The sequence below is a fragment of the Nicotiana sylvestris genome, chromosome 2 (assembly GCF_000393655.2).
Source record: "Nicotiana sylvestris chromosome 2, ASM39365v2, whole genome shotgun sequence".
Lineage (NCBI taxonomy): Eukaryota > Viridiplantae > Streptophyta > Magnoliopsida > Solanales > Solanaceae > Nicotiana > Nicotiana sylvestris.
The window spans coordinates 189,105,759-189,131,369 of record NC_091058.1 but is presented as its reverse complement, the minus strand read 5'-3'; the positions used below and the strand labels follow the sequence as shown (position 1 = coordinate 189,131,369).

General features: G+C 37.0%; 1 protein-coding gene across 1 annotated transcript; it reads right to left on the bottom strand.

Annotated features, from left to right (window-relative positions):
- Positions 1–7,818: 7,818 nt before the first annotated feature.
- Positions 7,819–15,701, bottom strand: LOC104210274 (uncharacterized). Its single transcript, XM_009759132.2, has 3 exons — positions 15,492–15,701; positions 10,206–10,437; positions 7,819–8,328 (listed from the first exon to the last, which is right to left on the bottom strand). Exons 1-3 carry the CDS (start codon positions 15,602–15,604, stop codon positions 8,032–8,034), a joined length of 642 nt encoding a protein of 213 aa, XP_009757434.1. The 5' UTR covers positions 15,605–15,701; the 3' UTR covers positions 7,819–8,031.
- Positions 15,702–25,611: the final 9,910 nt, after the last annotated feature.

Sequence of the window (25,611 nt, the reverse complement as noted above, 5' to 3'; positions counted from 1 at the left end):
CATTGCAATATAATTAGGTAGGATGCGATCCCTTATGCTTATTTTGTGTGCTTGTTTCTCCCTGGTATGATGGGTTCATAGCATTGCGCTTTGTGGTTGTATTTGTTGGACTTGTTGGGTGGTTCTCTCATTTGGTTCTCTTTCCATCTTCAACTATATCGATTTGTTGCTTGTTTGGTACGGATTGCGTTGTATATGACTAGGTGGAATTTTGTGTAGCTCGTCGCTCTAATAGCTTCCACTAAGTGAGTATTTATGAGTTTCTACGTATTTCTTACATCATTAATAGAGTTGTGAAGGTTTGGAACAAGGTTATGTTTGATATGAGGTATGTTATTTGTATCGGCTTTGGTAATGGGCAGCTATGTGGTCAGAGAATATTGATGCGGACATATGAGCGATGGTTTACCTCGTGTGGTTAGATCTCGAGAATATATTTAAGATTTTCTATAGCTTGTTGATATTGATATAATATGTATATGCGAGAATCGGATCGCATTAGGAATTTCGAGTGTTGGAATTTGGGTCTATAGTTGATAATTAAGGTTGAAGAAACGAATCTTTAGTTAGGTCGTGTTGACGGACTTATATAGGTTTAGGTGATATGGTATCACTCATGGGTATGTATATGGCAAGTTTATACAGTGATTTGATGGCTTTGGAATGACTCTTAGCGTGTTCGAGGACGAATGTAAGTTTAAGTAAGGGAGAATGTAACAACCTGATCGTTTGTTTTGAGATTTAGTGTTCCGTTCGGTGATTTGAGACTTTGAGTAGCTTAATATGATGTATTATGACTTGAATGTATGGTCGATTTTAGTTTTCAAGTGGTTAGGGATTTATTTGGAAGAATGACTCTTGATTTGGAAGTTTTAAGTTGGAAGAGTTAACCAAGGTTTACTTTTGGATAAACGGAGTTGGAATCAGGTTTTGATCGTTCTGATAGGTTTGTATGATGATTTTGGACTCGTACGTATGTTCGTATTTGGTTTTGGGGGTTCCTAGAAGAACTCGACACTATTTGTCGATAGTTGGCAATTTGAATAACTTAATAGTTCATAAGTTTGACCAAGAGTTAACTTTGATATTATTGGACTTCAATTGGTGTTTTGAGACTTTGGATAGGTCTATATAGTTGAATTTAACTTGTGTGCAAAGTTTGAAACTAATCCAAAGTGTTTGTGTATGATTCGGACATTCTTTTGAAAGAATGAAGATTTAACAGCTTAAGAGAAATTCTATTCGGTCTAAGCCTCGATTCTTTGTTGTGATGTTCCCGTGGGTGTTTTGAGTTTTTGGATAAGTTTGGATAATATGTTTGAACTTTTTGGTATGATTGGATGGGGTCCCGAGGGGCTCGGGTGTGTTTTGGATCATTGGCTGAAAAACTAGTTAAGGATTTGGAGTTTGACCATGGTCAATATTGGGTCAAGATGACCTCTTTTCGGTGTTTTGAGTGCGCAAGCAGGTTCGCAACGTGTTCTATGACTTAAACGCATATATGATTTGTGTCCGGGAGGTTCTGAATGAGTTTTCGGTGCTAAAACCAAGATTTTTTTTCTTATTGTTCGCAACTCAGATTTATTTATATTTCATGATTCCAACCTTAATTTTACTGTTTGATTGATGATTTGAATTGGAGAAATTGTGGATTTTAGTAAAAACTTTTCTAAAACATAAATCGATGATTTGAAGTCAGATTTGAGGCTAGTATTGGATGATTTTGGTATGGTTGGACTCGTATCGAAATTAATGTTCAAAATTTGTAAGTTTTGTCAGATTTCGGGGTGCAAGCACGAGTTGACTTTTTTATTTTAGTTAAAGATCTTAACTTTATTAATCAGTATTGGTTTATCTTGTATTGTTTTACAATATTAAATTATTTTTTCTAGATTTAGCCGAGCGGAGGTGAATTTTAAAGGAAAAGTGATCTTTGATTGTTGATTTGGTCTAATTAAAGTAAGTATCTTGCCTAACTTTGTGTGCGAAACTTTTTCATAAAATTTGGTCTAATTGCATTATTTTAAATATGTGAAAGACATATACATGAGATGACGAATGTGTGCTCGGGTTTATATGTGGTAATTGATCTGTTTAAACTCTCTAAGGTAATATGCATTTAATTGAAATTGTTATTTCATGGAATATCTTTCATTGCTGAGTTTATTATTTCTGTTTCGTTGTTTTGTTGTTGAGTCGTGGGCTATGTATTTTTGTGACATTGGTATTGTTGTATTGGCAATATTGTGGCATATGAGCATGTGTGATACGAGTTGATTATTGTGTTGTCATGAGTTGCACATGCGGAAACATAAGGGTGGTGATATTGATGCACATGCAGCGAGATAAGGAAACTAAAGCACGTGAACCTATTTCGGGAAAAATGTTAATGTAAGGCTCACACGGCATTATAAGGAAGATTTGTGATTTATAACTTGTATATTGTGATTATGAGGTGTGGTACCTCGGGGTGACTCTTATTGTTATTTTTGTGTTGGAACAATTTGTGACTTCTTGTATGTGTCATGCATTTTACGAGATTTGTTGCGTTGTTTTAATGTGCTAATATGTGTCTTCGTTGTTACTTGATGAGTTAGTTGTTAAGATGGATTTACTTACGTTGAGCTATTATCTCATATGATGTTGAGTTGTTGGTATCATAATAGATTTAAATAAAGATATTGTTATCATGCTTTACTTTATTTGCTTCTTAAAATAAACTTATTATCTCATTTGATATTTTACTTTATTTGATTCTTAAAATAAACTCATTATCTCATTTGATGCATTACTTTATTTTAACTGATATCATGTTTTACTTTATTTAAAAAACTTTTTGAACATTTTATTTGTAATTGACACTGATACGATATACGTGGTGGCATGAGATTTTTTGTTGTGCCAAAGTGATTGATAATGTGGGAACGAGGTGCCATGTGTATAAGAGTTGTGATTTGTGACTTATGATTTGTGGTTATGAGGTGTGGTACCTCGAGGTGATTCTTGTTGTAAATTCAGTGTTGGAACGACTTGATTATTTGAACTGTTATTGCTTTCCTTAATTCATTTCACTTGTATTTTAACTGTATTTTGATTATTTTGTTATTTATCACATGTATACTTTTATTGCCTTGACTTTATGTTGTTAGCTTTATATTAATATTCTGCACATGTTTTCATGTCTTGTGAGTGTCTTGACTTGTACCTCGTCACTACTCCACGGAGGTTAGTTTTGATACTTACTGGGTACTGTTGTGGTGTACTCATACTACACTTCTACACATTTTTGTATAGATCCAGATACTTCAGATCGTTTTGGTTTTGAGAGCAGTGCTTGTGCGGTTGGAGACTTCAAGATATACATGTTGTTTCGTTCGCAGGCCTTGGAGTCACTATCTTACTTAATTTATGCTATTGTTCAATTGTAATCCAAAACAGTATTGTATTTTGGAATATCTTGTGTACTCTCCGTAGAGCTTATGACTACGTATTACAAACTTTTGGGATTACGAAAGTTGTATTAGGTTATTGGCTATGTTTTGGGCGATTTGTCTCAGTTTATTTAATATTAAATAATTATATCCGACCTGAAGATGTTGTGTGATAGTCTTACCTAGTTGTAGAGACTAAGTGTCATCACGATTCCTAAGGTGGGATTTTGGGATCGTGACACAAGTAATATTAACCTTGTCAATCAGTAAACTAGTTAAATTAATTAAACAAATTAACTTGTAGACTCAACATGTTTGTTAGCTGAACCATAGCCTTGGAATATTTTCTTAATTTACTACTCTAGACTAGTTATAGTTAAATAATCACACTTTAGAAAATCACATGAATAGATTAATTATTTTAGTTTAATTTAATTGATAGTAATCATAAGTCCTGTCATGGGCGACTTTCCAACCATGCCCCATGACCCCTTGGGCGCGCTCCGTGGCGTCCTAACAAGCCTCCCAATGCCTAGCGCCACGGACGGCCCTGTAGTCTTGGCCGCGCCAAGTGACAAGCGCGCATGTGCCTCTGTCTCCCCACCGATATCCCTTGCCAGCGCCCAGCCGCAGGCAGATGCCAACAGCGCCGCGCGCGCAGACAATGCTGCGTGCACCGACCGTGATGCCAAAGACGTTGCTGCTGACAACGGACCTGTTTCTGCCTTGTAGAAAACTAAGTCATTTTCATTGTAAATATAGAGTAGTTTTATTTCATGTACTTCCATTATGTTTCTCTAGCTTAGTCAAGTCTAGCCTTGTAGCTTTGGATTATTTTTTTTAAGCATTATTTTGGGGGATCAAGCAATCAAACTTTCTAGCAAGCAAACAATTATCTATATTGGCGTCTCTCCCCCTCGACACCGCGTTGCTTTTTGTAATAGCTTTCATTAATGCAATCAAGCTTTCTCTCATTCTCAATTCTCATTTATGTTCTCTCAATTGCTCTTGATATTGGTTTTCCCGTACGGCATTGACAATCTAGTCTAGCATACGGAGGGGACCTCAGTTGGCGGACAGTAACTGCACTGACATCAGTTGCTTAGCCTTACGTCGCCCTTCCAAGGAATCTCAGGAAGGCGCCGCGTAATAGTTGGTATCAGAGCCTAGGTTCGGCATCGGACGAGGGAACGCATTGCCATTACCACCATTTCTGACCATGGTGAATCATAGGGACCGCATTGCGGCCCTTGAACAGACGGTTGACGGATTACGGCCCATCGTAGATACAGTTCCTGAACTATGAACCAGCCTAGGGCAAACGTTGGACGACTTGGACCGCAGGGTGCTCCAGGTCGAAGTTGACATAGAAAACATCAGTCGCGACTCCGAGGGAGACCGGCAAACGGCAGCCATAGAGGCAGCCGAAATTTTCGGCAAATTCGAGGGACTCCAACAGGAGCATGCCGAGAATTTAACTAAAGGGCACAAAAGGCTGACAGGGTGACTGCCATGCAACAAATTATTGATGACTTGACAGACAAGCTCAATGTTGTCAATGCTGCTTTACAGGGCCTACTTCGAGGCGGTGGAAACCAAATCGGGGGCATTGCGAACCCCACTTCCGCGACACAAAAACTTAAAATTCCTGAGCCAAAGCCATACAGTGGAACTAGGAATTCCAAGGAAGTGGAGAACTTCATCTTTGACGTCGAACAGTATTTCGATACCGTTGGGGGCCTAGGAGAAGCTAAGAAGGTAGCAATTGCTGCCATGTATCTTCAGGGTGATGCTAAACTCTGGTGGCGGATGAAGTACGAAGCCATCAAGGCCGGTGAAGATGCTCTCGAGACATGGGCAGAACTGAAGGCAGTCATACGCCTACAGTTCTTCCTCGAAAATGTTGAATACAATGCAAGGAGAAAGCTACGGGAGCTCCGCCAGACCAAATCAGTGTGGGACTACGTGCGGGAATTCTCCACGCTCATGCTAAACATACACGACATGGGGGACAAAGACAAGCTCTTCACCTTCCTAGAAGGGTTGAAACCTTATGCCCGTGTAGAACGAAGATAAAGGGTAGATACCCTGCCCAAGGCGATCCAAGCAGTTGAATGCCTTGGGGACTATCAAATGGAAGCTCGGAAGGATAGGCCTCAACCGCCTGCCCGAGCGGGATTCAAAGGGGGCCAGCCTAGCAATGGTGGCCCTAGTAGAAGTGGGGGAGATCGGAGCTCAAACAAATCTAAGGCTCCATCCTCAGGTAGCAACAGTGTTGCGTCAAACAACAATGACCAGGGGAGAAAGCCTCCTTCAGGATGCCGTCATTGCGGCGGATCACATTGGAACAATGAGTGCCCACATGCACAGATGAACGCCCATCAGGCTTTTGATGATGGGACTAATGACGACTCAGACGATGCGGACCAGACTGAACCAATAGGTGCCTTCAATGCAATTGTCGGCTCCATTTCTGAGGCATTAGCGGAGACCAGTGCTGGTATCCGTAAGAAGAAAGACCCATGTCCAGTCACCAAGAAACGGAAAAAGAAGGCGGATGAGAAGACTCCTCTTAAACAAGAGAGGACCTTAATGTTCGTTGAGATGAATGTGAATGGCAAGCCCATTCGGGCTATGATAAATACGGGTGCTACCCATAACTACTTAGCCTCGACTCAGGTGGCGCGCCTTGGTCTAGTTGTAGGAAAAGGTAGAGGTCGTGTCAAGGCTATCAACTCACCTCCCCAGCCAGTGGGTGGAATAGCCAAAGAGGTACCGGTGAAGCTTGGCCCTTACGAAGGAAAATTCAACCTGCGAATGGTGATCATAGATGACTTCAAGTTGATAGTTGGGTTGGAATTCCTAAGGCAAACCAACACCATGCATGTACCATTTGCAGACATGCTACTGATGATGGGAACCAATAGGGCCAAGCCCTGCATTATCCCGTGCATGCCCATGAAGATGGCCGTTGAGAACATCTCGGCCTTGTTACCGGACAGCAACCGCTACTCCCACACACTGTGAATGCACCAAATATGTCTAAATCTCCTCAAGCTGCTAGTTGCTCAAAAGAGTGGAAGCGAAATTTGGAGATAGTGCGGAGCTATCTTGTCAAAGGTCAAAAGCGGATGAAGAGGCATGCTTATCAAAATCGTCGCTTTGTTGAATACCAAGTAGGAGACAAAGTGATGGTCAAAATTCCAAAGCGGTACTTATTTGCGGGGGTCCATGACCCTCGCCTATTGCAAAAATACATTGGACCCTTGTCCATTGAAAGGCGCATTGGGAAAGTTGCATACCGGATGGATACCCCAGCTTGGTGGAAAATTCATCATGTCTTCCAAATCAGCCTCCTGAAACCTTTTCGGGAAGACACGGAGGATCCTTCACGAAGCCAGCTCACAATACACAGTATTCGAGGTCCCAATTCAACAGGGAAAAGGCGTGTTGAAGTTATTCTTAATGATATAGTGATTCATGCCTCAAGGAAAGATCACCAAAAGTTTTTGGTGAAATGGCAGGGCTGTGATGTAGAGGAGAATACTTGGGAGAGGGGAACAAACCTCAAAGCCTACAAGAGCCTAATTGAAGATTATATTGCAAGTAAGGTGTCGAGGACGTCGTCAACTCAGGTGGGGGAGAATGTCATGGGCGGTTTTCCCGCCATGCCCCATGACCCCTTGGGCGCGCCCCGTGGCGTCCTAGCAAGCCTCCCAATGCCTAGCGCCACGAACGGCCCCGTGGTCTTGGCCGCGCATGTGCCTCTGTCGCCCTACCGATATCCCTAGCCAGCGCCAGCCGCAGGCAGATGCCAACAGTGCGCGCGCAGACAACGTCGCATGCACCGATCGTGATGCCAAAGACGCTGCTGCTGACAACGGACCTGTTTCTGCCTTGTACAAAACTAAGTCCTTTTCATTGTAAATATATAATAGCTTTATTTCATGTACTTCCATTATGTTTATCTAGCTTAGTCAAGTCTAGTCTTATAGCTTTGGATTATTTTTTTTAAGCATTATTAGAGGGGATCAAGCAAGCAAACAATTCTCTGTACTGGTGTCTCTCTCCCTCGACACTGCGTTGCTTTTTGTAATAGCTTTCATTAATGCAATCAAGCTTACTCTCAATCTCAATTCTCATTTATGTTCTCTCAATTGCTCTTGACATTGATTTTCCCGTACGGCACTAACAATCTAGTCTAGCGTACGGAAGGGACCTCAGTTGGCGGACAGTAACTACACTGACTCAGTTGCTTAGCCTTACGTCGCCCTTCCAAGGAATCTCAGGAAGGCACCCCATAACAGTCCTCATGGGAACGATACTCTACTCACTCTTTATTACTTGTCGACCGCGTATACTTGCGTGTGCGTTTGGCCGCAACACATAGAAACCCTCTGAATTTCTTCATATGTATTACAGTAATACAGTAAGTACATTACAGGTCCAGACACTTCATCAACTCGAACACACATTTCTCAGGGAAAACGAAAGAAAGGAATAAAACCTCTGCACTGCATAAGCAGTAAAGAACTATGCTGACAAAAAGAGAGGATATGCATGGTGTGCTTGTATCACGTCAAAAGCATGAAAGTTATGCTCATTTCAGCTTTGCTTTTGAAGAACTTTTGAGAGGTTTTGCAACAGGTCTTGCTGGGGCACCTCTTGTCACTTTTTTTATATCATACTTGACAGACAGGAAAGAACAAACCAAGGCTAGTAACATTGTTGGGTAGACATACACTGCCTTTGCAGGATCCACTTTTGTCGGCTTGTTAAGTATCCCTTCCTTAATAAGGCCCCAAACAACAAGTAGTGTGCCAAACATGCTCATCCTTCCAGGTTTTAAAATACCAATAAGAGCTCCAGCCACAGAGAAATAGCTTCCGGCAAGAACCTAATCAAATAAAAGAACATCATCGCAGATGTGAAGAAAAGTCGGACAAGCTCTCATTATTCTTCCAATGTTACACGGGCAATTCATTACTTCTTTTTCTAAAAAATTCAGTGGCATGTGCAGTTTATTAGTTATAACATTTATTAACTAAAAATAGCTTAAATGGGATCATTTTCATGACCACTAAGGCATCACTATCTGGTCCTCTAGCTGATAATAATAAATGGAGGATAAAGGAGAAAGTATATGTTCTTAAACCGCACTTAATGTAAAGCTATTACTACCTGAAGATTGCAGCAGCCATTACCCAGTTTAGAGAAGCTTAATAAAACACCCCCAAAATGAACCCAGAAAAAGAAAATAACAAAAATGAACATGCCATTGCTTCCAAGGAAACTAGTATTCATACCCAGCGTGGAGAATGTTAAATATAATTTTTCATAAGAAAATATTACTTGAAAAATACGATACACACAAAGAAGCATGTAAATGCTATTATTTTATAAACATGTAAATGCACTGGATATTCATACATTCAAGTCTATCCAAAATTCTACTATTATTTTTTGAATTACAATTTTATTATTTAATTACCTGAAGAAATTGAAAAAAAAAATTCAGGACAAAGTTTGCATTTAAAATATTTATCATCTTTTTGTTTTCTTCATGAAATAGTAAATAATACCATTATATAAACCCGTCACTGATAAGTGTTGATGCAACAATATGAAAATAGATGAATAAACTTCCACATAACTTAGCAACAAAAATCATTAAAAAAAAATCCACGGTTAATGTAATTAGAAATGCCGCATTTCACAACCATATTAGCTAAATTAACCACACTAAATTATTTATTTATTTTATCCTAATATTGCCAATTGCCTTAAGCAATGCCAAGTGACTTATTATTAGGCTGTCACTTTGCTTAATGTGGAGACTTGAAAGAAAAAATCGCATAAATAATCATTTGCGTGGATAATAATCAATTATAGAGGCAGGTTAGAATTGTTGCTCCAAATCCACGTTTGAGAAGACATCAGTCGTGGGGTTGAACTTTCGGGTGATTTATTTTTTCTTCTCTTTTTTTTCTTGTTTTGTGTAAAAACAAATATTAAGTACTACAACAACAACAGACCTAGTATATGTCTGACCTAGTATATGTCTGGGGAGGTTAGTCTCTACACATACCTTACCCCTACCTAATAAAGGTAGAGAAGCAAAAAAACAAATATTAAGTATATAAATGAATTATAAATTGCAGGACAAGAAAACGTGGGAGAAAATATTTATTTCTTTTTGCATTGAAAGATGTAATAAAGAAATCAAAAAAAATGCCAAACACACGCGAAAGGAAGTATTAATTTTTCTTAAACGTGGGAAGAAGTATTAATTTTTTATTCAAAATTGGCAGGTTTAATTTTTTTATTTTAATTTTATATCTTCTATTTTAAAATAATTTTGAAATTTTTGTTAGAGTTTTATCCTAAAAATTTAAATTTGACATGTTATAGTGATGACACTTGACTTTGGAAATGGTCGGGACCTGTATTAATATAAAAGTGGGTCCATGCCACCTTTCGAGAAAAATGTGGAAATAGTATCAAATGAGTGTAAATGGACGAGTATAAGTCAAAAATATTAAACACAGACATCCTGCTTGAATGTATGAACAAGACCAACAAAAATCATATAAACACTCAGGGTATCCACAAAGAGTGGCAAATTCATGAAATTAAGAATGAGTCACAATATAGAGAGGTACCTCTAATATTCAGGTTTAGTGTCTCTCTCTTTTATATCTATATCTATATCTATACACACACGTGTGTGGGGAGAACACATTCTTAAAGAGAAAAACAGATTTAACGCCATACCTCCAAGCGCTGTAGGTCAGTTACAGCTGATGCATTCTTCACATCAGTCAGGTTGTAGATGTTAAGCAGATTATCCCAGCTTGGAACAGTCCTGCTTGTGATTAAGCCATTAGCAACTGCACCAGGATAGAGCATGGCCTTCACTAATGGTAGAGGAAAGATCTCACTGGAAATCAACTGGGAAGATGTGACCTGCATAGGTGTTGAGCACATACCAGATCTGCATGGCACCCTGGAGGAAGACAGGTAGAGCCAAAGGAGTAAGCAATAAGGAGAATTCTTGTAAAACGTGTTTCTTTTACAATTACTAAACATGTTGAAAGCTGCTAAACATTCCGAAAAACTTTTACAAAGGAGAAGAGAAGAAATTTGTCACACTAATCTGTATGATCAGAGTAAAAACTTAAAGATGAAGACTGAACTTTATTATTCTTCATTCTGTATTTTCAGAAAGCATGTTCATGAGTCTAATTAACCCATCCAACTACTCAGTTTGATCTCTGTGCTTTTGAGCAACATGTCACTCCTCTAACCCCTTCAAAAAAGTGTCACCTCTCAACTTTCCCTAGGTGGATTATCTGCAAGTTCCTATAAGATTGCGTATCAATCAGCAAATTAATCACACAAAATGGAATATGATAACGAATTGAGTATTGGTGGACCCTACTATTTCATGAAATTTACTATCTACTGTTATCATTATGATTCTTGGTGATCAACATGAATTAATTAATACTGAAGTTTGTGACTCTTATAACTTGAGAATAGCATCCCCACAGTGGCATATACAAGATCTACACAAGCGACATCGAAATTTATTGTCACAGTTCCAGTTGTACACAGGTTCGGCCCTAGGACGGTGCAGTTCTAAGGCCTTAATTCCTACCTCAAAGATGTCTACTTTACATTATTTTTCAAGCAGTGACGCTCTAAGGCATTATTGTTTTTTGGAAAAATATTATTTGCACACATGCACAATTTTTTTTTTTTTGGAAAAACGGTATCACATGACACTTGATTGAAGGTGTCCCCACCACTGCATCCCGATGATAATAAGTCTCGTTTAACATATTAGAGTTGAACTATTTTGGTAACGACGCCAACCAGCCCATAACAGTAAGGTCAAGCATGTATGGCAAGCGTTGTCCGAAAGAAGAAGGAAAAAGAGGAAATTTCTTATTGGCATGGTTTACTAATGATGCACAAGAGCAACTTCTTATAGCACCCCAGGATGTGGCCTAGCGAACAATAAAGTGGAATGAAAAACTTGGGAGACCAAAGTTGAAATCCCAACAGAGGCAAAGTAACTAGCTGATTTCCTCCCATCTGCCTAAGCATTGATCGGGAGAGGTAGTCGCTACATGTGCTAGTGAGATAGAATAGTCGAGGTGCCCACAAGCTTTCCTGGATACCACCGCTATCAGAAAAAGAAAAAAATAAGCAGGACTTCTTATATAGGAGTTTAAGGCTATTTATTATATGGTAAATTATTCTCAATGTCTTAGTATTAGATATATAGGAGTTTAAGGCTATTTATTAAATTATTCTTAATGTCTTGTATTATTCTCAAGGTAGTAATTATCTTAGTATTAGATATAGAATATTCTTCAATGTCCTATATAAATAGTCTCTCATATTCTTCTAATGTGGTTCAATAAAACGATATTGTAATTCTCGACTGTCAATACATACATGTTACTTCCAACTATAACTATTTCAAAATAAAGTGCTACTTTTTCTTGTTATTCATAAAATGGTACTATTATCCCTGCCACACAAAGTAGAGGAAGAGAACCGTAAGAGCGAAGGAAAATGAGTAAAAGGATTGACAAAAATAGACAGGTTCTATTGTATAACTAATAACTTTTCTTTTACCAAAATTCAAAATGTCCCTTCAAACTCAAGGTGGTGAAACAACTTGAGTCAACAAATCTCAACTGGGAAATCAAGTTGTGCGCGCTGAAAAAGGTCAATATTCGATTATGTGACATTGCGTGAATAAAACAGTGACATATCATTGACCGACAGATAGGCGCTGACATGGTGCCCTGGGGACATTGACGTGTCCTTGAATGGAAACATAGCATTGATGTTGCACTGACTAAATGACACATTGAGAACAGTGACATGATGCTATTAAGGCACTAAAGGTAAAGTGATGTGTTGTTGGATGAAGTGATGCTGAGTCCAGAGAAGAGCGAGAGACGTGTCGCTAGACAACAACTTGGTGTTGACTGAAACATAACGAGTTGCTGAATGGTGATGTGGTGTCAATGAGCTGCTAGTACAGTAGTAGAGCAGTGATGTGTCTTTGGACAATGACTTTGCTCAGGAAAGATGTTGATTGGAGAAGTATGTTGTGCTTGATGGCAAAATGGCACGTATGGTACGGCAGTCATGTGGCGTTGACTGGAAACTGTTAATAAGTGGTGCTTATTGGAGTTGACATGTCACCAGACGACAACGGTTACATGTCAACTAATGACACTAACTGGACGATGTTAGTGTCAATTGACTGGCACTAACTTATTGGTAATGTTTCAGCTGACTGGAGGATGACGTGTTAGCATGCTAAAGAATAATGTGTCAGTTAATTGGAATATGGTACATACTGTCTAAACAATGACCACAAAAGTGACCTCAAACGGCCAAAAAGACGGCATAGGCCCAAAGAATAGTCAAAAGAGAAAGAAAAAGCAGTACCATTGGAGCAATCACTGGATAGACAGTCACCGGAAAGGAGTCGTGGTGCTGTTGGAGCAGTCATAGAAAATAGATTGTACTATTAGAGTTATGGCAAGAAAGAAAACATTTTATTGGATAGACAGCATAAGCCGCTCGCTATTAGGCAAAAGCTCCTTAAGTCCCTACTAAGATTGTAAAGATTCTAAGAACAATTGAAAAAAGCAGGACTAGAAAGGAATCTTCTTATGGACGTTGTTGAATGACGTACAAAAGGGGCTCCTTGTATAAGAAACTTCTACCACATATAATACGGTAAGTAATTGATCTCTATGACTCTACACATAACAAGGTATGTTAGTATCCCATAATTTCAAGTATAAGATATTCTCAGCTTTCAAGCAACAATATGGAATATTCTCCATTATTCCACTAAAGTTCAAGAATCTAAACTTATTGTGAATGCAGATGTATTCTATTCTATAACTACATTGATTTTTCTTGATTTTTAACATTTTACACAAGTATAGTTAGGCGCAAATAACGAAAAAGATTAACTAATAGAGGATATGAGCTCGTGCACATATAAGGAGTCAAAAACATGATTAGATCCAATCCAGATAAAATGATCGAATCCAATTGGCCACTAGTCTAAGCATCAAAGCTTCTTTCCTTTCGACTATTCTGATAGAGGCGAATGAATAAAGTGGACAAAACATACTCGCATCTCTCATCAAATAAAAACTGGTAAAGAATCATATCAACAACTTTCCAACCAAACTCGATCTGACAAAAGCCATGAAGGTCATTAGTTTCTTTTACTGTAGTTGCTCACCGAGCTCATAAAATAAGCAAGTCGAATTTTTGAAACTTACATAAGGTTGCTTCAATTTTGTCCAAGACCTATTACTGAAGCAAACTCTTCTTTTTTTACAAGGTAAAGTTTAAGAGGGAACCAAACTCAAAATAGTCTCTAATTGGTAACCCACAGAAGTGAACTAGGTAAGAAGGCTGAAGTCCTAAACCTTTCCTAAATTTTCTGAATGTTACTATATCAATTTATGGTGACTTTGTAGTATACATTAGGATTGCAGTGATAATATTGCTTGTTTTCTCCAGATGTACAGGTTAGGTTTATCTATTTATTTTTTATTTCATTTAGAGTTAAATTATCATTTTAGACTAAATTAGATTAGTACAAATTAATTAGCGGTAAATATCTATACAATTAAAAATAAATATATCAATATAAATATACATTCCATGCTGGATACAATGATAATTGCCATAAATTTTTTAAAATTTGGAATGAGCTAATATGTTAAAGTTTGAATTCAACTAAGAATTTGCCACATTTACTGTCCTAGATTTTATGAAATTTCTTAAATTCCTGGCCTTCTAAAGTTAATGCATGAACAGGTCAACAGCATAAAAAATTCTACAATAAGCAATATGCTTGCAGTATGTGTGATGTGGTGGAAATATACAATCAGAGTCTGGATTATTATCAGAATTGTCATGCATATCATGAATGAATAAGACGACAAGCAGTACCCTCCATAGTGGTCTTTAATGCACGACTTGGGAATTTAGCAACACAAATAAAGTATGAGTTGAACAGGTAATTAACATCTAACGTCAAACTGCAAAAGACTTCCTGAGAATTCAACCCGCTAAAGTGCTGCTGTCTGAAGACTAGATCTGGAGTATTTTAAGACATTCCATTTCATTTCTGTCCTCTGCCCCTCAACAGATTAACTTACAGTCTCTTGCCAATTAAGATAGTCTCTCTACCAAAGTTATGGAGTTACATCCAAAGATTCTACGAACTGAATTCTAACAGCGTAGTTGATGGGAATGACAATAAGAGTAATCAACTATAAATAAATGCATAGAACACTTATTGAATCCAGATATTTCTGTCATAATTGAAATTCAATAATCTTAACTTTGTCAGGAATCCCCATAAATTTGGAGAAATAAACAATAACTAACCTAGACCAAAATAATTTCTTTGAAGCTCAATTTTTTTCCCAAATGAAGTTAAGCAAATCAGTGGTTAATGTACAGTATAAGCTATGGGCTCGGCTGAACCCAGTATTTTCGACTCTGACCCTGTATAAGTGTTAAGAATTCTACTAAATATATACAAATATTAAATTCCATACCCATTAACTCAAGTGGTCAATGGGTTCAGTGGCACCCATATTCATATCCTGGATTCGCCTAAACAAATAAATCATGACTTGCCATAATAAATGTACCAAATCAAGATCTAGACGACTTTATTAGTCCAAATTCAATAACATTAATGCAAGATAATTAGGAAACACTTAGTCACTGGAAATCTCACAAGTCAACATCACAAAATTAGCATCAACTATAACTACTACAATCAACGACCACTTATGACAACAAAAAAAGGGAAAGAAGAAGCTTCATTTAATTCAACGAACCCAGATCTAACATAGACACGAACTTTAGTCGCGGCTCCTCAGTACATAAATCGATGTATAGTATCTTATTGCATTGGAATCACAATAATATGGCATATGTAAGTATCTAGGAAAATAGGCTATTATTTTAATGTAATAGCAGAAATACCTGAACAAAGGGACCTGAAGGAAGATGAGGACAAAATAAATTCTAGAAGCGTATTTGGAGAGGTTGCTCCATCTTCCTTTTGATGATGTTGAAACTGATGCAGCGTTCGCCATTCCCAATTCGCAGAAAAGCGAAGTCTATGGAAGGAGACAATGAAGGGTGGAGGGCTTTCTGGGACTTCTAGGAAATAGATACTTACACTTATGGCTTGGCCCAGCTTCTCAATGACAAAAAATGTGTTTTTTCCCCAAAACACTTTTTTTTCCTAATTTGAGGTGTTTGACCAAGGTTATTTGGAAAAAAAAAAGTGCTTTTGAGAAGAAGTAGAAACAGTTTAAAAGAGCAGAAAAAAATAATTTCTTTCCAAAAGCACAAGCAGAAGTAATTTTAGCTTTCTTCTTACCTAAAATATCCTTAACAAAATATAGTATATACCAAAATAACCCTTAAACCTAATACTTAGGATATTAATTTATAAATATTTCTTCTTATTTTTAGGAAACTTTCTAATATATAGTGTCTTTAGGGGTGAATGCTTTTATATTTGTTGAAGGAATTTTAATATATTTAACTTATATTAAAAGAATTAAGTACTTTTAAATTTTATTTTCATATTTTACTTAAATAAAATGAATTTTTTTTTTAATTATTGCATGTAATAACAAAATTTTGATGTTATTTATTTACTTATAATATTAATTATTAAGTAAATCTATTCATGTCCTTATTCGTAATTTGACACTTAAAAGCATTTTCTAAAAAGCTTGGCCAAACACGAATTATTTCTCAAAAGTGCTTTTCAGATTGATTAGCCAAACACAAACTGATTCTCTCCAAAAGTACTTTTTTCAAAAGCACTTCTCAAAATAAGCTGATTTCTCCAGCTTGGCCAAACAGACTATTAGTGGGGAAAAATTTTATTTTGTGTGTTGACACGAGCGACACTACTTGTATGAGGCAACTTTTTTATCTCACAGTTTTATGGACCCAGATTATCCAGAAGTATAAGATTGGGGTCCACAAATTTGTGAGACAAAAAAGAGCCTCATACAACTAGTGTAAGTTGTATGAGACACAAAATAAAACTTCTCCTTAGAGGGTGTTTGGACATAAGAATGGTAAAATTCAAAAAAAGGAGAAAAAATTTGTAAGTAAAAATGGTATTTGAAAAATTAGAGTTGTGTTTGGACATAAATATAATTTTGGGTTATTTTTAAAGTTTTTGCGAGTGATCTGAGTGAAAAATTTGAAAAAAAAACTTTTTGGAGTTTTTCAAATTTCGAAAAATTCCAAAATCTATCTTTAAGTGAAAATTGAAAATTTTATGTCTAAACACTGATTTCGAAAAAAAAAAGTAAAAAAACTCTTATGTCCAAATGGGCTCTTAATACCCTAAATTATACAACTTTTGTACATGCCTACCTAAACTATTACCTATTATCAAAACTCACTCTCCTAAACTATATCACCATTCGTACTAAAACTCTCTTGTTGTTTATGTAGCATAATATGTATAATAAATCACTAAAAAGCGCATGAAAACTGATAAAAGTCATAAAAATAGTCCACCTAACAGTGTCTCACAGCTAATTAACCCTTTTTAAAAATATATATTTCTTTTTATTTTTCCTCTTTTTCTGTATATTTCATCTTTCTTCTTTATTTTTTTTATCGTTCTTCTCCATTTTTCACATTTCTTCTCCATTTCTTCATTTGAATCCATCTCAAATTCTCTCTCTTGTTATTTTTGAGTTTATCTATCTATTTCGTTTTATCCATCCTTCATTTCTTATACAAATTTATTTGAAAGAAGGAACATTCGTTCAAGTATTTGTCGAGTATCAGGTTTAATGTCTTTTATAGTTGTGGGCAGCCTGCATCTGTGAGAACATCAACAACAAATACTAATCCAGAAAGACATTTTATTGGATGCAAATACTATTGGATATTCATCTTTCAAATCATTATATGTTATGTGATATATTCTGGCCAAGATTTTATTTTATTTTATTCCTAATGGTTTGATCAAATTTTTCGAGCTAAGGATCGTGTGGCTTGTGATATTTTCAGTGGTACAATCCGAAATTTTCAAGCCAATCAAAAGTGTTAATTCTTAGTTTGCGGAAGGATAAAATATTAATTTGAGGCTGAATTGAAGAAGGGGAAAAATTTGAAGATGTTGCTTATTATTAGTTTATGTCTCAATGTATATTTTTGGTTGTTCAAATGCACGAGGTGTTGTTTAACCATCAATCTTATTTTTGTTAGGTAGAATTACTCCATGAAGTTTTGGAATTATGTTTGTGGTATCTAGAATTAGAGGGGGCTGATTTTCCTTTGGTTTCTATTTTTGTATTCATTTCTTTTGTGTGATTTGAAGAATTTGGTTTCATGTTGATTATGAGTAAATGCTTTCATTATGATTTTATGTTTCACAATCGCAATTAAAGCTAGAAATAATACATCCAGCTCAAATACCTAGAACTAATCAGTTTTACATCAGAACTTGCATCCCAAAAGCATAGAAATAGCACAAGTTTAATAGTTTACATCATAACTTGCACCCCAAAAATATTGTTCAAACCATAATCAAAATATTATTTTACATCAGTTTGCAACCAGAGTAGAGTAGTGTCGAAGCTCAAACACCTCCAGTTTTATCACCAGCTTTTGGTGAATTTGACCTTAAATATTGTAGTAATGCACTTTTGTGTTGAAGTTGTGTAGTTGTGATTGCTTGCTTTCTCTTCCATTTCAGGCATTTACTTGATTTAAAACCAAGATCACTAGTTACCACAGTTGAACTTTCCATTGCTCCAGTATTGGTTATCCTATTAACAGACCTTTCTTGCTGAAAATCAAGTGAAAAAAAGAGATATCAAACAACTAAGTTAAATCATCAACCTCAAACTAGCACACCAAACTGCTCCTTACTTCAACATATGTAAAGCCATTTTTCCAGACAAGCACTCCATCTCCCACTACTCTTGGCCTCTTAAATACAGTAAGAGTACCTCTGTTGCTTGCCTGAGACTACTGAAACTTGAGATTTCTGGATATCTGAGGTTTGTGAGCTCTGCACCATCTTGCCATTGCCTCTTCCTCTATCAGTCTTGTTTTTAGCATTCTTCTTACTAGTATATGCTTGTAAGTCAACTTTTGATCTCTTCCTAGAGGTTGATGTTTGTGAGTGAGCCACTCCCTTTTGCAAGAAAAAAAATTACATTGTTAAAGTAGTGTCAATATACTATGTAAAAAACAAAAACAAAAATAAAGTAGTGTGAAGTGCACAGAGGTAACATTGATTATAACATGTGATTTATTAGTTTATAAGAGCAAAACAGTGTCCAAAACCACAAAACAGTCAAACTCATCTACTTCTCCTAAGCAGTAAGTAACTTAATTATACTCCTACTCTACTGAAGCAAACCAAGAAATTTACTTACCAAGATCCTATACGAGTTACTCCACTTATAATTTATAGTCAAAGTTGTCAACCCAAAAATAAATTTTGAAGAAACCCCTATAACTCCTCTTCACTTTGGGTACAAAAATAAAGAATTAATCAGTCACATAATTGTATAAAGGGAACTAGAACAATACAGGACACTAGTCTACCGTAGTAACTTCAGTAACCTAAAATCAGTTGTTCATTTATTACATAATTATTGCTAAATATCATTATTCATGTGAAGTGGATAACGTACTATGTAAAAAAACATAAATAAAGTAGTGTGAAGTGGACAGAAAGTACCTCTAAAGTACTTTGAGGTGTGTTTGGACATTTTTTTTTATTATGAGATGTTGACTTAGGAATTGAGCAACTCATTGATATCTCCCTCTTTGTAAGCTTTCCACTACTTTTTATTTTCCGAACTTCTTTTCTTATAGAAGGGAGGGGGGCCTTGCAAGCATTATTCTAACAAGAGGTAGTTCAACCTTTTTATTTGTTGATTCAGGCCAGATCTCCATACATGGTATTGGTTGTATAAAATGAGAATAAGCTTTTAGGTAAGTCTATTTCTTGTACCATTCACAAATGAAGTCAAGTGGATTAAGTCTGTTGTGATGAATTGTTGCTACATCATGTGCACAAGGTATCCCTTTCAGTTGCCAAGCTCTGCAACTACATTCTCCCTCAGTCAACTTGACAATGTGTTTAACCTTTTGTAGCTCCCTAACTTTATACCCAACATCACCATTCTAGTGTATTATGAACCTCATTGATCTCTCTATATTTGTAACTAATACCGTCATTTTCATTGGGGATATGTCTTCATTTTAAGTATCTGCAAATGCCCTTACTCTAGTGAACGTGTTCATTACCTTTGTCCTAATTTCTTCAAGTATGGTAATGATTGTCTTGTGCCTAGGACCCAAAATCCAACCATTGAAGCTTTCAGTCATATTATTACCCACTCTGTCATACTTGAAAGATGTTCTAAAAGGTGCTTTGCTCCATTTCTCAAGATAATAACTTACCAGGTCTTCACATATATTGTGTCCTAGCTTACTTAGATTGTCAAACCATAAACTCTCGAACGTTCGGAATCAACTCTCTCAAACCATCAAAGTTCGGAACATATATCCAACCCTGAAGTTGCATAACACCATCCTCTCCAATCACAACCTTCTTCACGCCACCATGTTGCACCGTGTCCTTTAGCACCGACAAATGGGGATCATCAAAATGGCGAGCCTTAATGCGCTGCAACAAAGAAGACTGTGCCAAAACATAAGCAAGTGCTCTACTTGGCTTAGAAATATCCAATATCACAAATCTGTTGGCCAAGGCCTGAACATTCATAGTCAAAGCCTCTCCACGACTGGAATAGATGCAAAACTAGCCATGATCTCTGCTTCCTACTCAAGGAATGTGCTACCACATTCCCCTTGTTCGGATAATACAAAATAGTGATATCATAGTCCTTAAGAACTCGAGCTATCTCCGCTGCCATAAATTCAAATATAAACCTCACACAACATGCTTTACAAATGGTGCCTCCAAATCTTAAGCGAATGAACAATAGTTGCCAACTTCAGATCACAAAAAAGATAATTCATCTCGTGGATCTTCAATTATCAAAACGCACAGGCAATCACCCTTCCGTCCTGCATCAAAATTATGCCAAGCCTAGAAACATCACAATTCACGGTATAAAGGCCCTGAACCTATAGGCAATACTAACATAGAGTTGTAGTCAAGGCAAACTTGAGCTTCCGATAACTCTCGTCACACTCATATGACCATCTGAAAGGAATACCCTTCTAGGTCAACTTGGTCAATAAAACTACAATAGATGAAAATACCTTAACAAAGCAATGATAATAGCTTGCCAAACCCAAGAAACACAGAATTTCAGTAGCTAAAGTAGGTCTAGGACAAATCCAAACTGTCTGAATCTTCTTAGGATCAACTTTGAAACCTTTGCTAGACACAACATGACCCAAGAATACAACTGAGTTCAACCATAACTCACACATCAAAAACTTGACATACAGCTGAAGATCCTTCAAAACCTTAAAGTTGATGGAACATTGGTCAAATCAAAGGACATAACCAAGAATTCATAATGACAACAACAAGTCCTAAAAGTTATATTAGGGAAATCAGAAGCCTTAATCTTCACCTGATGATAGCCAGATCTCAAATCAATCTTAGAGAATACCTTGGCACTCTAAAGTTGATCAAACAAATCAGCAATACGAGGCAATGGATATATGTCCTTGATGGTGACCATATTCAGCTGCTGATAATCAATACACATCCCCCATACAACCATCTTTCTTCTTCACAAACAATACTGACGAATCCCAATGAGAAACACTCGATCTAATTAAACCTTTATCAAGCAAATCCTAAAACTGCTCCTTCAATTCTTTCAACTCAGCTCGAGCCATACAATAAGGATGAATAAAAATAGTTTGAGTACCCGTAACCAACTCAATATCTCTATCCCGCGGTATTCCTGGTTAGTCCACTAAAAAACACCTCCGAAAACTCTCTCACAATTGGTACAGAGTCCATGGAAGGAACCTCCACAGTAGAATCACGAATATAAGCCATATATGCCAAATACCCCTTCTCGACCATATGTTGATCCGTCAAAAATGAAATCTCTCTACTCGATGAATGACCAAGGGTCCCTCTCCACTCTAATCTAGGCAATCCCAGCATGACTAAACTCATAGTCTTGGCATGGCAGTCCAAGATAGTATGATATGGCGAAAACCAAACCATACCAAGAATGACCTCAAAGTCAACCATATCCAACAATAAGAGATCAACCACAATATGAAAACTAGTAATAGTAACAACACAAGACCGGTACACCCGATCAACAACTATAGAATCCACAACCAGTGTAGATACAGAAATAGGAATATTAAGAGAATCATGAGGCATACTCAAGTGCGAAGCAAAATATGAAGACACATAAGAATATAGAACCCGGATCAAACAACACTGATACATATCTATGATAAATAGTGACAATACCTATAATAACTACATCAAACGACTGCACCTCAAACCTTCCTGAAAATGCATAACAACAGGGTTGAACCTTAACAATATGTCCTCATTTGCTAGGATGACCTCTATTTGGCTGACCTCAACCTCTAACTGTCTGACCCCTACCCCTGGCTAGTTGGGTGGGTGATTGTAATGACCCGGCCGATTATTTTGATTTCTATCATTTTGTTCTAATAGCCCTTTTGAAGGGAAACTTTCGTATCTATGATGTAGTTCGCTTTCTTGGAGTCTCTTGCTATGTTCTTTATATTATAGTATCAGAGCCATCAATCCGTTCAGAGGGAGGAATAATTTACTAAATTTGTCTGAGTCATTTTCATCATCCTCTTCTCTTGCAAAAATGAATATGTCCCCTACTCTAATATAAAATCTTGTTCAAAAAATATGATTACCTTTATAAAGTAGATATCCTACCCGATGAATAGAAAGTATCCTCTACTGAACTACCCCTCATAAACCTTTACTTAGCTTTTGCTAAAACATCATTTGCACCCTGGACCCAAATTCGTTCCTTAGTCCAACACAGACCAAAAGGAGTCAAAGAATATGTTACTGCCTCAAAACTTGACCAGCATCTTATTCTTGCCACTCTAGAGGAACAATTTATTACCCTTCAAATCCCAGATGATTTTCCCAGACAATGGAGAGATCATGGTTTTACCCATATCCATTTTGGTGCTATCCGAATTACTTTAACATATCACGAAAGAAAAGGTCAACCTATTGTTGCTAGACTTTCTCTATACAAGATACTTGGAGTACCAACATGCAAATTTGGGTACTGCAGAAGTTACCATGAATGTTGGGACTGTCATTATAATTATCTTTCCAAATTTCAACATGTCCCTTTATGACCCATATTTAACTAAAGCACTAAAAATCCAAGTCCAAATCTAGGGAGCCCCACAAGCCAAAGATTCCATCCAAGCCACTCTTCATCACCAAATGGCGTGGCGGGTCCAAAATTATGCCATGAATCTCTGCCTTCTCGGAGGAGAAAATTATTTACTCTTGAATATTGATGCTCCAAAGGAAACACCATCCCAATAACACAGATAAATTTTCAGAGATGAGCTTGTCAAAATCCTTCCTAATTCCTGGATCACAAATTATGAAAAGTTAAGGAAACCAGAAAAATCTTTCCAATCTAGTGAGCCAACTTTTACCAAAAGAATTGACAAAACTGGTTCCGTAAGATTTGACCATTCCCATCTCAAAAAAACCAATAAAATCATCTTTTCTTGCCAAATGATCCAACCCAAAGAAAAAAACCTTAACCTTGAAAATGAACCCTTTTAAAATACACAAACTATCATAGAAGAATATGACTGGTGTCAACATTTTAACAAAGAAGGTAAACAAGTTTGGTGGTTCAAGTGCCCCTTCACGGGACACTGTCCATGGGATCTTGGTTGTGACTGTCAAGACTATTTGGAAGATCCAATTGGAGAAACTGATGAACACTACTTGCGCCATTGGGAAAGATTTGACCTCAACAAAACCAAACCTGAAACCAAGATATAGGGGAAACCTACTGAAAAGCAATTTAGAGCCAAACATGAAAATAAAGATCCTTTAATTGACTCATTAAGCCGACCAAATAAATATGAATTTCTTGTCAGTTATAAACCCTAAGAATGGCCAAACTTACTAGAAAAATTCACTCCAAGCTGGGGAGATAGTGAAATAACACCCAAATCCAAACCACTATCAGCTCATCCCCAAAAGTCCAAAAGGCTACCTGAACCTAAAACGCCATCAACCCAAAAGTCCACACAACCACAAATATTCATGTTATGCCCTTCAAGTTTCGGTCATGCCCAAGATTTTCATTCACTTCAACCTTTTGAAAAAGAGGATATCAGTCATGCTCCAAAAATCCCTAAGAAAAATATAATACTACCTACTGGAAAAAAAAACCCAACAAGTGACATCGAAGCAACAACGAACTGGCAATCAGAAAATTTTATCTGTCAAAACAAAAGTGCTCAATAATATTGGCAACATCATAAAAAATGTGGCCCATACACAAAACAAGATGATGGGCAAAGTGCAAAAAATTGAGAAAAAGGTGGAGCAGACATCGTCTCACCATGCAGGACTAACTAAAGCCTTGGAGCTAAGGTTGGCAAATTTACAATATGAGATTTGTCCGCCAGGAACTTTACTTTTCCAGTTCTTCCAACAATAACAAAAGGAGATGATTTCCATCAGAGAACAAATTCAACTTTTGAGAAATGGACACTTTGAGTCACAAAAGACCCCAGTTTTTCCCTCAAAACCTACCTTCTTCCCTATGTCACCACAAGCATATTCGCCTCCTTAATTGGACTACACCTTTCTACTTTTCCAACTACCTCACAAAATCTTATTTCTTTCACCCAACCCTTAAAAAAAGAACATGATTTTGATATTGCAAAAATGGTTTGGGAAAGGAAAAATGCTATTACGGCCCAAAAACAAACCAAGAAAATGTGAGATCATGGTGAAAGTTCAAAAGGGTCCATCCCCGAAAACCTGATGATTTCTGATCAAAAGGCTCTGGACCTATGTATCCCAACCAAGAAACATGTCAGAAGGAGATACAACATGGTCAGAATCTCTTAATTCATCAGATGATGATACAATGGAAGACAACTTTCAATCAAGCACTGAATCCGCAACAAACTCTTTCGAAGAAGACGATCTCCCAATATTTGTGAACCAACCAAGAGACCCAGAAATATCTGGGGTAGATGAGGATCAAGAAGGCATGATAGATGAACCAATCTCAGAAAGAAGATATGAGCTCATGGCATCAAAATAGTTGGAACTAGCTTTCACAGTTTCACCTTAGATGACGTCAAAGTTTCAAAATGGCCTCAATGGATCCAAGACTTCGATACATGGATGGTGACCAAAAATTTGGTGGAACGAGAAAGGTATATCATCATGTCAGAACTCACTTCACGATTCTCAGGAATCCTTAAAGATTGGTGGAACTCACTTACGATTCAAGACAAAAATACTTTTCTTACTTTCCAAGACTTTGCCTTCAATATCAGAATCCTACATGAAGTTTTCTGTGGAGATACTGGCCAAAGACAAGAGAAATGTGAAGACAACTCTTCGAGATAAAGTGTGTGTCATTCGACAGAAATGACATTGACAAGCATTTTCAAAAAATGGCAAAGATATACTTTGAGATTGGCAGAGACATCAACCTAAAGCAAGCCTTTGTCTCTTACCTTCCAAAATTATTGGCAAGCCAAACCATGACTATCATTGAAGAAAAGTTTCGGTCCATAACAATCCCACAAGTCGGTTACATAAGGAAAGCTGTTTTTGTCGCATTGGATGACATTTGTACGAAGTGCTCTACCCTAAAATAAATTATCCAACACAATCCAATGCTTGACAAAGCATGCCGCAAATTTGATTTGATCACCAGATCAGTATGTTCCTGTCACACATCTAGGTGACGGAAATGATTTAGGATGTTCAAATGGACAAGAATTCTAGATGGGAAATCAAGGTTCAAAAGGCGCACAAAATATTTCAAACGAAGGAGGCCAGGAAATTTTCATAAAAAAAGAACATATGTTT